We start from the raw sequence: 13593 nt of genomic DNA, 5'->3' as shown, positions 1-13593 counted from the left end.
AACCCTCATAGACATCGGTTTTCCACCAGTGTCTATTTCATTTTCGACCGATGTCTATGAAGCCGATGTTAAAAGTCTGTCATTTTAGACATCGGGTTAAAACCGGTGTAGTATCACTTAACGACACCGATTTTCGAATCGGTTATTAACCGGTGTAGTATCACTTAACGACACCGTTTCATCAACGGTGTAAAACCGATGTAATATTGTATGTTAATAACACCAGTTTTGGCAGCGGTAAATGACCGATGTAATATTAGTTAATAACACCGGTTTTGCAGCGGTGGAAAATCGATGTAATATGTATATTTTTTAACAGCACAAATTTGATTTCCGAAACAATGAAAACCCGACAATAATCAAAAAAAAAATACACAAATTATACAAATATTCTTCATTCAACAATATCCATAAAATACACAAATATTCATAAATTATATAAATAATCTTCTTACAACAATATCCATAAAATACTCAAACATTCTTTTTACATCAAAAGCTAGCTAATAGATATCAAAATCAAGGTAGAACATTCTTTACACACATCAAGGTAGAACTGCACTTCAAATGTAATCTAGCATACATTCAGCCCACTCGAATCGCACTTCATCAATTTCAACTCTGGAGTACTTGAGATTTGTAAACTGTAAAAACACATAAATAATATATTAGTAAATTAAGACCAAAAATCATAGTTGAAAAAGCAGTAAGAGCACCAGGTAACAAGATGAGTAATTGGAATGCTTAAAAAGAGAAACATTCATCAATTATCTCAACCACAAATAAATAGAAAGAAGAATCATAGATGCAAGATACTGATATAGTCCAACACCGACACAAATTCAAAGAAGAAATTACCTATCTTTGTAAGCTGAAGCCAAATTTGCATGGGCTTCAGGCATAGTTGGTCTGATATTCACAGCACGTATATAATCCTGAATTGCTTCAGTAACTCTACCAATCTCCTTAAATGTGTTCCCTCTATTGACAAGACCATCAACAGCAGTCTGCGAAGAACTAGCAGAAAGCAGCAATTCTCATGATTGAATATCCACACAGGAAGCAAAGGTTGAACTAGCAGTGTAGCTGTGTAGGTGCTGCCTAGTATCTACCAAATTAACAAAATTAGCCGAAGTATCTTGCTAATATAAACAGACAAAAATCTCATGATTGAATAAGGAAGAAATAAAAGCGAGAAGTGATTTTTACAAAAATTCCACATAGTAAACTGGAATTCATATCCCTAAGAAAAGTTTGATCTAATAAAATATTTTAAACTGTATTTGTCAAAGCCAATGCAGATGCTTCCCCACTAAAATGAGAGGTAGTTGCACTAAATGGTCAACGACCATCCATCACTGATGATCCTTCTCACTTCAATCTCATAGCAGTCTAGATGACATTCTAACTGTATCCTGTTAAAACATAAACGTGTTGTAGCCAACTGTTTGACAAAAAACCAAGCATGATTGCGAGGGTGTGATGGCAATGAACATGTTGTTAGTACATGATTGCAATGAAAAAGACAGATATAGTAATCTACCTGTTGCTTGTATATAATAGCCAAGTTGTTGAAGGGCGCAGATATCCCTGTTGTAACTGCTAAAGTTGCCTTATAGAATGATGCAGGAACACTCATCATGTTGCTGCATGAAGAGAAGTTTCATTAAGGAACAAAAATAAACTATCCGCACAATTGCCATCAAACATTTCTAAAGCTTACCAATCCATGTATATGCTGCCAAGGCTTGACAATGCTTGTGGATGGTTAGGTTGTAAAGCAAAGCATGACTTGGGAAAAATTATTAAAATGAAGTTATTCAACAAGGAAAAAAAACTTAAGAGAATAAAAATCTCCAAATTAAAAAGTCACCCTATAATGTCCAGCGTCTTTGAGAGCATGTCCAGCGTCTTTGAGAGCATTCCCCTTTTAATGTGCAAGAAAGTCGATCATTAACTAACCTGGCTCACCATCAAGAAGGATACCACATTTTGACATATTAGACCATTATCAACTTACCAGATTATTGTAAGCTTCAATAAAGGTAGAATCACAGTTGATAGCTTGCTTGTAATGCAGAATTGCCATGTCAAGTTGACTTTGCTCATAATAGATGCCAGCAAGGTTTCCTGCGTCCAGATATCCCCAATGCATAGTTGACATAATAAATTCTCTTCAGAGCATAGTTTGCAGCAAAGTTATCCACAAAATCAAAAATAGATTAACAGTCCAGTGGAAAAATAGGAGTTATTGAATCACGTAGCATATTCCAGTGAAAGTATTCTGCAACAGTAATGTTATGAAGAACCTGAAATAAATAGAAAATGATTAAGAGTTCACACAAACAAGAACTACACATAGTAAATAAACTTCTCTTCTTTTGTATGCAAGTCAATAACAAATCATCATGTACTTCAAAAATCTACAATATCCACATTTAACAACAAATTAACCATGCTTTTTTAGCGCATAACTTGTGGCAGAGAACAATACCACACAACATCCTACCAAAAACTATTATATGATTCCTCAAGTCAAAGATGTCACAATAGTTCATATTTATACTCTATCAACCTGCATCCACAAGACCTACTAAAACAATGAAGAATGGCAATAAACCATTTGTCTTCCAAAAAAGAAGCAACTCAATCAAGACTTCAAACATTGAGGCCTTGTTCAGACTCCCAACATCATTAGCAGCTAACCGAATCACAGCAATCAAAGCTAACCGAATCACAGCAATCAAAGCTAACCGAATCACAGTGTTAATGCTAGTAGAACAATTATCAGCTGGTTCGCAGGAAGTGAAGGCTGTTGCAGCCCGTGAACTCCGATTAATGGCAAAAATCGGGAAGGAGAATAGGTCTTTCATTGCAGAGGGTGGAACAATCCCAGCTCGCTACCGGTTTTTCCGGTCTACAAATCCAGTTGCTCAAGAGAATGCCCTGACTGCAATATTGAACATATCTATTCATGATGAAAACAAGAGAAAGATTATGGAGGAGAATGGTTGTTTGGAATTAATAGTATATGTTCTGAGATATGAGTTAACTACTGAGGCAAGGGAGAATGCAGCTGCTACATTGTCCAGCCTCTCTGCTGTCCATGACTTCAAGAAGATGATTGTGGATGAGCATGGTGCTGTTGCAGCACTAGCTGATTTGCTGATGCAGGGAAGCCCAAGGGGAAAGAAATGGGCTGATTGTCTCAAGCAAGAGAGCAGTGCATCCTAGGTAATTCTCCAACCAAAAGTAAGATTAATTCACAAATTGTGCATAACACACAAAAAAAAAGTATTGCAGAACATCTAGAAGCTCACTACTCTGAAAGTTATGTAGTGTGGTCAATAATAATGAAAATCTAGTGGCATCTCCAAATACTCGTTGTGTTGCATTATTTGCTCCAAGGATACACCAAAGTGAACCTAACATATCACATTTCACATCATTTTGAAGTTTGTATTGAGATCCAGAAACACTTGTTATCATATCACTCTTGAGAATCTCAATTAGTGCGCCTAGCTCTTCTGGATGAACCTGGTAAGATATAAACTTCAACTTATGAGATGAAAGAATCAATTTGGGTAATATTCCAAACTTCTGTAAAGAATAGGGTAATTAAGTTCCACATGGAAACATTCATCCTTTTAAGAAGAATCAGATACTAATACATACCTGAAGAACATCTTCAATGATCAAACAAAGATAACAACCGAAGAACACCAGCTCGGTGGTGATCAGATATCAGGAATGGTAGAATGATGCTGACCCCATTAGATGCTCGAAATGCTTGTTGGTTGGCTTCAGCTTTCCTCAACAAAGAAAAAAGACAATCCCATGCTATCAATATCGTACTCTCATCTTCAAATACAGAATATTTTCCTGATCCAGAACCTACCGGTTTTGGTGAAGAAAGAATAAGATCTTTGTTGTCAACGTGTTTCTTGAAGTTTGCAGTATTTGAGTTGGTCCCTAAGCCACTAGAAACCGTGTTTTAAAACCTTGGCCTGCATATTCCTTGACCTCTTAGATATCTATCTCCAGCTCAAAGGAGGTGCAAAATGTGGGCTAGAGAGCACCTAGAACCTTGGCCTGCATATTCCTTGACCTCTTAGATATAACTACAATCTTGATAAAAATTAAACAGAATCAAAGCAAAAGGAATAATATTTATCCAACTCCAAGAGATTAATAGAAGTGAATTGATAAGAGTTAAGACGATATGATAGTTCGATACTTGTGAAGGCGATAGTTCATTTTTTTAAATCTAGCAAGTGTATTTTCGATACTTGTGAAGGCGATATGATAGTTCGGTATATCCAAGGAATGAATATTTCAAAACATACATACCCATTGGAATAGTTTCCAAAATCTTTTTCTCGATATCTTCTCCTAGTTTAGCTGTCATATCAGATGCAATGAACCCTGGCACAATAGCATTCACCTGTTAATTATCACCAAGTTAGAATTCACCTGTTAAATATCACCAATTTAGAATGCACCTGATAATTACAACAAACATAATTCAGCATGCAACTTTACAAAGTTGTGGATTTTGTATTGGCTACTTCAAGTTTCATAACACATATTTTCATACAAAGTTTTTGAACTTTCATTTGCAAATATGCATTTTATTAGAATTTGGAATACTAAATATATCATTTTAAACATTTTCCCAAAAAATTCTATCAGTTCCATTGTGATTAAGGTTAATCATTTTTTATATTTGACAAAGGATTAAGTTATCGATTTGTATTTGATGTTGGTGCATCAAGTGTGCAGTTTAGTCATGCCGATTGGATTTGGTAACTCGACTCAGAGATAGATATCTCCAAATCAAGTGCAATCAAGTATAAGCAGCATGCGCTGAGTGGACTCAAGGGCAAATGACCCAGATCGAGAGGACTCAAGGGTAGGTGATTTGGATCAAGGATGTGTTCAAAGGACTAAGGACAGGTAACCCAGATCAAGGAGGAGTTGAATATGTGAACCTATCTGAATTATGATTATATGAATGTAAATGTTGAATTTATTTAAGGTAGTGACGAGTTTTTAAAATGGTTCTAATAAATTATTCTAATAAATTATCAAAACTGAATATTATAAATATTGTTCTAATAAAATATTGTACAATGTCGGACAACAAGTAATGTATCCTAAGTTATTGTGTCAGTCATGTTGATAAGTATCACGCCGTATTGAAATCCAAAAATTTTGGACACACTACAAAATACTTCAAGCTGAATTAATAATGTTTGGTATCCTTTTGTACCTTGTATTCATATAATACAATGTCAATTCTGTACATGGACACAAAGTTAGAAGTTACGGACACAGATCAAAGTTAGGTATATAGTTATCTTCTCTTCTTTTTTATCTCCTTCCTCTCTAACTCTACACCAACACCACATGATGAAACAAGAAATTGTATCATTTCAGTCAAAGTCTAAAACTTTAGCACGATTCCAAATTCTGAGCCTTGATATTATCACACATGCATATTTGCTACTAACCTTAATTTGACTTATGTTTTATCAAAAACTTCATGCCATCTATTCATCCCATCCACCTAAATCATCAATGTTCCAACAAGTTTGGCACCATTATTTCCAGAATTTAGGTATACCAAACACTTGATTGGTCTAGGTAGTATTTGAACCAAAGGGAACATTGATCTTAGCTAATGCTAAGGATCAACAAAATAAAAGAACAATCACATCAAATGATTTCCCATTTTTTCTTTATCTAGAAATCGAGAAATCTTTTTCTATCCATTTCCTCCAAATTATTTTCTAGCTCTTCTGGTAGCATTTTCCCTTCCTTGTAATAATCAATTTTAATGATAGGGTTTAATTAGAAGCAACATTTTGACAACTCAATAACAAGATTTACTTCTGGAAATCCACAATGTCTATGCTAATAACAAATGAATAATCATAAATATGGTTTTTACCAAGCCAACTGCTCATATAGATATAAATCCTTCAGGTTAAATACTATATTGAATGACTTAGCTAATTGGTAACCAACTGCTAAAAATATATATATGAAGAGAATACCTTTTTCTTCTTCATCATAATTTTTGCTGCTGCCTGCAGGAGAAATGTCATCATGGTGAAATAAGTATTCATCATAAAAGATTGCAAGATAATAAGATATGAAAATGCATGCCTGTGTGCAAAGGTAGACACCAGTAAGATTCAGGTCAATGACTTCCTTCCATTGTGATTTTTTCATTCTCATCAACAGTGTGTCTCATGACAAGATGAACATAAGAATAATTCCAGACAACTGCATTGTTAACTAAAATGTCAACTGATCCCCAAAAAAATTGCACATGCAATAAAATAAGTCAAAGATGAAATTGTAAGAAGCCAGATCTATGCAATCTTCATTACTAACAGTTTTGACCATGGATTCCACATCCTCTTCTTTTGAAACATCTCCTCCATAAGTGAGAGCTTGACCTCCTGAAGCCTCAATCTGCATAAATCATTTTATAGTAAATGCGTGATAGTAAATGGGTCAATCATTTGATTTTTTTTTGTTATGAGAAAAAGCGTTATAGTAAATATGGGTAAAAATAGATAACAAAAGTAACATCATGAGCTGATGATAAAGTAACTTACCATCCTCGCTAGCAGTGGCATTGCCTAGATCACCAGCATGTCAGTTTTCATCTTCAGGAGCACCATGTAACTTTCCAGCAGGATTAAAATGAGGCCCTGCAGTATACAAGAGCATGAGTACATAATCAATAATTTAATCCTTTCAATCAGAAACTTGCAACTCAATAGATCGCCATGAAGGAAAAGGTAAATAATTTTACCAGTTGACATGCATCCATTGGTGGTGTCTCCAAGAGCATGCACATGGAAGCCATGAAGCCCAGGCTTGAGGCCAGTGATGGATCCGGTGACGGTGGTTGGACCTATCACAGAGATTTACATCCCAAAATTAGATCGGATCACAAATTCATAAAAAAATCAAAATGGTTGAAGTTGAAACCCTAGATCTGAAAAGAATTTAGCATTCCACAAGTAGTATTTCAAGAGATTTCTCACCATCTCCTTCCTGGACGAAGTAAATTGTGCCCTTAACACCCTCACTGTTACCCAAGACAGCAACAACCTTCACCATTTCCTTAGGTGTTCTACACAGCAGACACCAAACACACGGTTAAAGACATCATTAAATGTCTCAAAATAAGTAGCATCGCCACTAGATGAGAAATAATCGTTCTCATCTTCCAGATACAAAAAGAAAAGCAACTCAACAATCGCCAGACTAAACGCTAAACAAATACCATCAAACTCGAGACGAAATCAGCTCTCGCTCCATCATAGATAGAGAACCCATCAAGTCTCAGTAGAAAACTCCACTTTTTCTTCACCAAATCAAATCAAAGCAGCCGCATAAGTTAAAATCGAGAAAAAAAAAGAGATAAAACCTAAGGATCTAAAACAAAACAACAATACGATGGAAGACAAATTTCAGATCGGAAAGTATACCTTTGATAAATGGATTAAAGGAAAAAAGAAATGAGATTTACCAGATGATCGAGCACCAAAACAACAACGGGGTAGAAATAAGAGATTCAGATTAAAGAAAACAAAAGCAAATATAAAGATAGAATTATGGAAGAAGAAAGGTGGTGAGGTTGGAAGGAAGAATAAAAAAGAAACACTGAAAAAGAGAAAGAGGTAGAAGAAGAGGTCAAAAGTGCGACCTTATTGAACCAGATCCCGTGGGCGGACTGGATTGCGTGGTGGAGGTCAGAAAACGGAGAGGTGGAGGCGAGCTCCTTGGCGAAACGCTTGCTACCACAGCACCGTAGCATATCCTCCACTACAAGAAAGTTTGGATTTAACCACACCTAATAGACAATAGTTTTTTAAGAAATTATTGTCTTTTTTCCATTTAACAACAGTTTTATTGAAAACTGTTGTTGTTCACCATAATATTTTTTAAATAACAACAGTTTTTCAAAAAACTGTTGTCTAATGTATGTCAAAGACAATGGTTTTAAAAAACTATTGTCTTTAGTGTTGCTTATATGATAATGTACAACAGTTTTATTAAACTGTTGTCTATTGAATGTTGTTGAATCTTAAAAACATAACAGTTTTATTAAACTATTGCCTATTGAATGTTGTTGAATCTTGAAAACACAACAGTTTTTTTAACTTCATGAAAAAAAAACCTAAAACCCACTTCTCCGTAACTCTTCAACGAATAAAAACCTATCTCCAACTCCTTTGGAAAAAAATTGAAACCGAATTTGAAACGAAATTATAAATAAATTTTTACAAACAAAAAAAATACATATTATAAAAATAATGTGAAATTATATAATTTTTGTCACAAATTTGTTTAAAATTTAATAAAAAATTGAGACAAAAAAATAACTAGTTTCAAATTTATATAAATATTGATAAACAATTTTAAACATAATTAAAATATGTTTCAGGTTTAGATAAATTTAAAACGATTTGAAATGAAGTTGTAACTAAATTTCTATAAACAAACATAAATACATATTACAAATGGAATTTGAAATCGTATAATTTTTGTCACAAAATTTGTTTAAAATTGAATAAAATTAAGAAAATAATTCTTTTCAAATTTATATAAATAATAATATAAATTTTAAATAGAAAAGAAATCTATTTCATATTTATATAAATTAAGAAAACATTTGCTATGAAATTACTAATCCATTTAACTTTAATAAAATATAATATTAAAACAAATTGAGACTAAATTTAAATAAATTAGAAACAAATTTACAAATAAAATTTTATAAAAAAATTACATATTAAAAATGAAATCTAAACAAATTATATTTGCCAAAAAAAATATATTTATAAAAATGAAAGGGAAAAATTCTATTTCAAATTTTTTAAATTTAAAAAATTCATTAATACAGTTATGAAACAATTCGATCTATCCACTCAGATCCTGTCATCCTAACCATTCATCTAGATTTAGAGTGCTTGGATCTCTTCATCCAGATGAATCTTTATGATTCAAATCCAAATGATCTGAGGGTTAAAAATTAGCCCTAATTTTTATCCCTTTCTTTTTCATCCCGACATTTCATTCTCTACCTCCTGATCGCACACCTCAAGCCCACACCCGAACCTCCCTTCTTCCTCCTCCAACCACATTCCACCAAGGTTGGCGGTCGCCGCCCTCATCACAGTCGGCCTTCACAACATCCCATCTCACCTTACCCTCTCTCGATCGGGAGAAGCTCCTACCGCCGACAGCCCTTCTTCATCTCCTCTACCTCTCCCAATTGAAAAAGGAGGAGCCATCTCGTCCTCTCCAATACTCATCCCCGGCGCCACCACCACATCCTTCCTCACCGGCGGCCACCATTCTATCTTCTTCCTCACCCAATCGGGAGAGGAGGCACTGACCATCTCCACCTTCTTCCTCTCCCGATTGGGAGCAGAAGCGCCACCTTGGGAACTCTCCAATCCGAGGCTCTTCCATTCATCCATCCTCATCCACAGCTCTCTATTCAATTGGGAGAGATTTTGACAGTCCACCTTCATCCACCGACAAGTTTACATCAGTGAGCTTCAGGATTCCAAGCTCTTCTGCACTATACACCCTTCCGAATCCGTAGGTGGTAGCATGATTCATTTCCGCTGCTCGTCACACGCCATCCATTCCGCTCGAGGTTGAAACTTCATCCACAACTGTCGTCTTGGTTGATTTTTTTGTGTGTGTGTGTTGGGTTGTCTAGTTTGATTGTTGAATGGTAATGACATTAGCTTCCCATGTTAAGATTGCATGCCCTTTGGTTTAACTTGATTAATGCTCACATGGTGTTTGATGAAATGTTTCTTCCATTAGTTGGACTCTAGTTGATGCATTTAAGTTGTTCAATTTCTTGCAATGGTTATTTCGTTTGAATATTTAAATTTGTGTTCTTTATTTGAATGCAATTATGTTAGATTAGATTAGGATTCGTTGTATGTTAGTTTCGTTAGACGCTTACTTTATGTTGTCTCTAATTCTCCACAATTGTACTTAATTAGATTAGTTTTCATTACTTGTATTGTCTTTCATTTATAGTCCTAGCAACTCAACTAAAAACCCCATCACATTTCATTTCTTAGTCTCCGCAATTAGTAACAAATCTGTGATGTTGGCTAGGAATTCTAAATTCTACAATGTTAATATTGAATTTTGAGTTGTTATAGATTTATGATATATAGTTTTAGTTATCTGAAATTACATGACTTTATAAGTTTAAGATGCTATTTCAGTTTGTTTCAGATTCCAATATAGTGATTTTAGTTTCAGTTACTTCTGACAAATATATTTTATATTGTATGAGTATCAGCAATTTGAGTTTTTCCGACTAAGAATTCTAAAGTCTTCAATGTTGATTCTGTAGATCTGTGTTATATAGTTTCAGTTTGCTGAAACTATATGAGTTTATAAGTTTCTAATGTTGATCAGTCCTATTAGCTTCAGTATGTTTCAGATTCCTATATAGTGATTTCAATTTCAATTACTTCTGACAAATACTTTTCAGATTGTATGAGTATCAATAATTTGAGTTCTGTTGGTTAGGAATTTTAAAGTCTTTGATGTTGATTATGAATTTTATGTTCTTATTGATCTGTGTTGTTAGTTTTAGTTTTCTAAAACTATATGAGTTCATAAGTTTCTAATGTTGAAGAGTCAAACATCATTTTTCCTTTAAACTCATCTCAATTCTCACATCTGATTTAACTGTATCAGGAGTTATAGGTTTTACTGTGACTGAAGAAGAGACTACATCTTCAATGTTAATTTTGTTACTATGATCCAATTGCAGGTAAGTAGAGGTATGCATTATACAGGGTGCATGATGAATCTGCCATGCATATATATTTTTACTTTAAATAAAAAATTTTGCAACATGATGAACCTGCCATATAGGTCGCATTAAGTATGATAAGGGGTGAATGCATTATTGGTTATTAAAATTTTTGTAAGTTGCATTTTTTTTTTTTGTATTTATGACAAGGGGTAAGCATTTTTTATTTATTTATGTGATGCAGGATATAAGTAGAGGGAAAGATATTGGTTTCAGTAAAGGAAGATCAAGGGGGTGAGGATACGGAGATGATACTCTCTTATAATACAATGCGGCGGGGAGGCGAGCTTTCGCTCTCCGATGGCTGGGAGAATGGCGCGGGGGAAGGCGGAAGGGGTCGTCGCGATTTGGGTCGTTTTGGTTTGCATCTGGACTTGCGATCCGAATCCGAGCTTCGCTTTTGGCGCTACCGATCCCAACGACGGTGAGTGAGTTGATAGTCTCGTTGAGGGTTTGATGTGTGCTTTCTCCTGGAAAGGGCTTGAACAATTTCTTGGCGCTCTTGAATTGCTTTTCTGACTTGGTGTTTTGGTTGATAAGTGCCAAATTCACATGTTTGCAAAAGGTTGATTTATTTTTTTTCCTTCTGCAAATTATGATGCTGATCGATTAGTTTGGTTCATTTAGTTGCCGAAAGAGATTTTTTTTAAGGCTTCCTATTCTTCTTGTGACTCTTGTTTAGCAGATTTATTATTCTAGGTATTTATCCAATAAGTAGAAAACAGGAAAAGAAATGTTTTAAATTTCTGCAGTTATCCCACAAGAACTGCGTGGTCTGAGTTTTACCTAATACGCCTAGAGAAATTGTTGCTTTATCCAATTCAACTTGATTCTTGTACTTAGTTTTCATGCTCCTTGCGCAGCTTCTGCTCTCTATGTTCTGTTCGGGAGTTTGAATTCAGCACCACAGCTATCATGCTGGAAGCAAAGTGGTGATCCATGCGGGGAATCATGGCAGGGAATTACATGCTCTGGCTCATCAGTGACAGCTATGTGAGAGTGATAACTTGTGATTTTAATCTTAGTATGTTTTGCTTGCTTCTTATCTGATTGATGCACTCTTTCCTTTTGTGCTAGCAGAAAATTGTCAAGTTTGGGTCTATCTGGAACACTGGGCTATAATATGAACCAAATGGCTTCGCTGGAGGAGCTGTAAGTTAGCAAAATTTTTAGAGATTCCTCTTGGAATTCAATATTCTCACAATGCTAGTTTGTTACAGGGATATGAACCAAAATAATCTAGGAAATGGTAATTTGATACCTTATAACCTCCCGCCAAACCTTCTTAGATTGTGAGTTGTTTGAATATGCTTCCAACTATCATTTAGTTTTGTAGGTGCCCATCTAATGGTAATTATGTCTGCAGAGATCTTAGCAATAATTAATTTGGTGGAAGCATACCCTATTCAGAATGTATGACTTACTCCTTAGCATCATATGGAGTGTGTGGAAACATTTGCATTAGATTGTACCTTTTAGAATTAATGCTGCTTGATCACTGGGAAAAATAATGTTTGCATGGTTTATAATAGAAGCTTTGTATGCAGGGACATAAAATGAAAATTTTGCTTAATAAGAAATTTAAGAGCCACTATATTGTTTCAAGAGGTTACCATTTATATTACATAGATAACGCTTTTTGCACTTCTGTTAGATGGCTAGATCAAATGGTTTTTATGGTTATGTAACATTTATGCAGTGCAATTAGAATCACGCGTACAGTTTAGTTTCTAATTTGTAATATATATCTTTATTCGAATAGGTGCCCTCAAGTGTACTGGGAAGAATATCGACAAACTAAAAAAATGGAGAGACTTTAACAAATTAAAGAGCACTAGGAGCTGCAGTCCCTCCTCTTCACCGACATCTAAGTAGAAAATCTCGTGTTATATTGTTCTACCTTTGTTTTAATAGTGTTATCATTTTGTTGGTTGCTTATGAAATTTCTTCAGAATGTTATAGATATTATTTTTGAATGTTAGAAAATTGTATATTAAATTTTATTTTGAAATTTAATATTTTGAATGATTTATAATATTAGAAAATTGTGTATTAATTTTTTTTATTTTTTATCTAAAAAAGACAACGGTTTTTCACCGTTGTCGTAGATAGTTTAAAACTGTTGTTGAAGACCCTGTTGTTAAAGGCAGACGCTCAAAGACAACGGTGAAAAACTGTTGTCTTTGAAGGAAAAGACAACAGTTTTTCACCGTTGTAAAAATGTTGTCTTTGCCTTCAAAGACAACGGTTAAAAACTGTTGTCTTTGGGCACCCCTTTTAACAACACGACCTTTAACAACAGTTCAAAATGGGCTACGACAACGGTGAAAAACCGTTGTTGTTAGGCTTTTTTCTTGTAGTGCTCCTTCGTCCACGAAAAAGATGCCATCTTTCGTAGATCTAGGAAGGGGAAGAGGGAGATGAGGCAAGGAGGAAAGTGGTGGTGGCGTCGCGACAGTATACGGTGGACGGCGCGATATAAGTTTAGGTTTGGAGGGAAGAGTGAAGTGTTGTAAATTTTGGCTAAGTATTGGTGGAAAAATTATATTATTTTATTTTGGTGCATAGACATCGGGTTTTAAAAAATCGCTGTTAAAATCGGTGTCTATTAACGAAAAAAAGGGCGCTCATAGACATCGGCTAAAAAACCGATGTCTATGAGCGAAAATCTGCGCTCATAGACACCGGTTTTTAGAAAAACCGGTGTAAAA

General features: G+C 34.7%; 3 protein-coding genes and 1 long non-coding RNA gene across 8 annotated transcripts; 2 read left to right on the top strand and 2 right to left on the bottom strand.

Moving 5' to 3' along the window:
• Positions 1–1760: 1760 nt before the first annotated feature.
• LOC121973415 lies at positions 1761–2189 on the bottom strand. Its single transcript, XR_006109594.1, has 3 exons — positions 2021–2189; positions 1874–1927; positions 1761–1791 (listed from the first exon to the last, which is right to left on the bottom strand). It is a non-coding gene; the product is annotated as an uncharacterized LOC121973415 (long non-coding RNA).
• A 412-nt stretch (positions 2190–2601) lies between these two features.
• LOC121972477 (U-box domain-containing protein 4-like) lies at positions 2602–3234 on the top strand. Its single transcript, XM_042524140.1, has one exon. The coding sequence runs from the start codon at positions 2602–2604 to the stop codon at positions 3232–3234; it is 633 nt and encodes a 210-aa protein (XP_042380074.1).
• Positions 3235–6639: 3405 nt separating this feature from the next.
• On the bottom strand, positions 6640–7152 carry LOC121973414 (superoxide dismutase [Cu-Zn]-like). The gene is made up of 3 exons (XM_042524855.1): positions 7065–7152; positions 6830–6931; positions 6640–6725 (listed from the first exon to the last, which is right to left on the bottom strand). Exons 1-3 carry the CDS (start codon positions 7138–7140, stop codon positions 6670–6672), a joined length of 234 nt encoding a protein of 77 aa, XP_042380789.1. The 5' UTR covers positions 7141–7152; the 3' UTR covers positions 6640–6669.
• Positions 7153–9087: 1935 nt separating this feature from the next.
• Positions 9088–12805, top strand: LOC121970081 (protein STRUBBELIG-RECEPTOR FAMILY 7-like). 5 transcript variants are annotated; one of them, XM_042520494.1, is made up of 7 exons: positions 9088–9691; positions 10765–10840; positions 11067–11306; positions 11746–11875; positions 11963–12034; positions 12103–12174; positions 12249–12487. In XM_042520494.1, the coding sequence occupies exons 3-7, from the start codon at positions 11183–11185 to the stop codon at positions 12265–12267; spliced, it is 417 nt and encodes a 138-aa protein (XP_042376428.1). In that variant the 5' UTR covers positions 9088–9691; positions 10765–10840; positions 11067–11182; the 3' UTR covers positions 12268–12487. The 5 variants fall into 5 exon arrangements, with proteins under 5 accessions (XP_042376428.1, XP_042376429.1, XP_042376432.1 ...); XM_042520495.1 differs by having other exon boundaries at positions 10765–10850; XM_042520498.1 differs by lacking the exons at positions 12103–12174; positions 12249–12487 and adding an exon at positions 12645–12805.
• The last annotated feature ends 788 nt before the right edge of the window (positions 12806–13593 follow it).

The sequence above is a fragment of the Zingiber officinale genome, chromosome 4A (genome assembly GCF_018446385.1).
Source record: "Zingiber officinale cultivar Zhangliang chromosome 4A, Zo_v1.1, whole genome shotgun sequence".
Lineage (NCBI taxonomy): Eukaryota > Viridiplantae > Streptophyta > Magnoliopsida > Zingiberales > Zingiberaceae > Zingiber > Zingiber officinale.
This window is presented reverse-complemented; position numbering and strand designations above follow the sequence as displayed.

Bases quoted from the DNA above. Each gene is read 5' to 3' on its own strand.
- LOC121970081 (XM_042520494.1), top strand. From the start codon at position 11,183: ATGGCTGGGAGAATGGCGCGGGGGAAGGCGGAAGGGGTCGTCGCGATT. The intron at 11,307-11,745 runs GTGAGTGAGTTG...CTCCTTGCGCAG, and splicing joins CGCTACCGATCCCAACGACG to CTTCTGCTCTCTATGTTCTG. The intron at 11,876-11,962 runs GTGAGAGTGATA...TTGTGCTAGCAG, and splicing joins GGCTCATCAGTGACAGCTAT to AAAATTGTCAAGTTTGGGTC.
- LOC121972477 (XM_042524140.1), top strand. From the start codon at position 2,602: ATGAAGAATGGCAATAAACCATTTGTCTTCCAAAAAAGAAGCAACTCA.
- LOC121973414 (XM_042524855.1), bottom strand. From the start codon at position 7,140: ATGGTGAAGGTTGTTGCTGTCTTGGGTAACAGTGAGGGTGTTAAGGGC. The intron at 6,932-7,064 runs GTGAGAAATCTC...TCTCTGTGATAG, and splicing joins CTTCGTCCAGGAAGGAGATG to GTCCAACCACCGTCACCGGA. The intron at 6,726-6,829 runs GTAAAATTATTT...TGTATACTGCAG, and splicing joins CAATGGATGCATGTCAACTG to GGCCTCATTTTAATCCTGCT.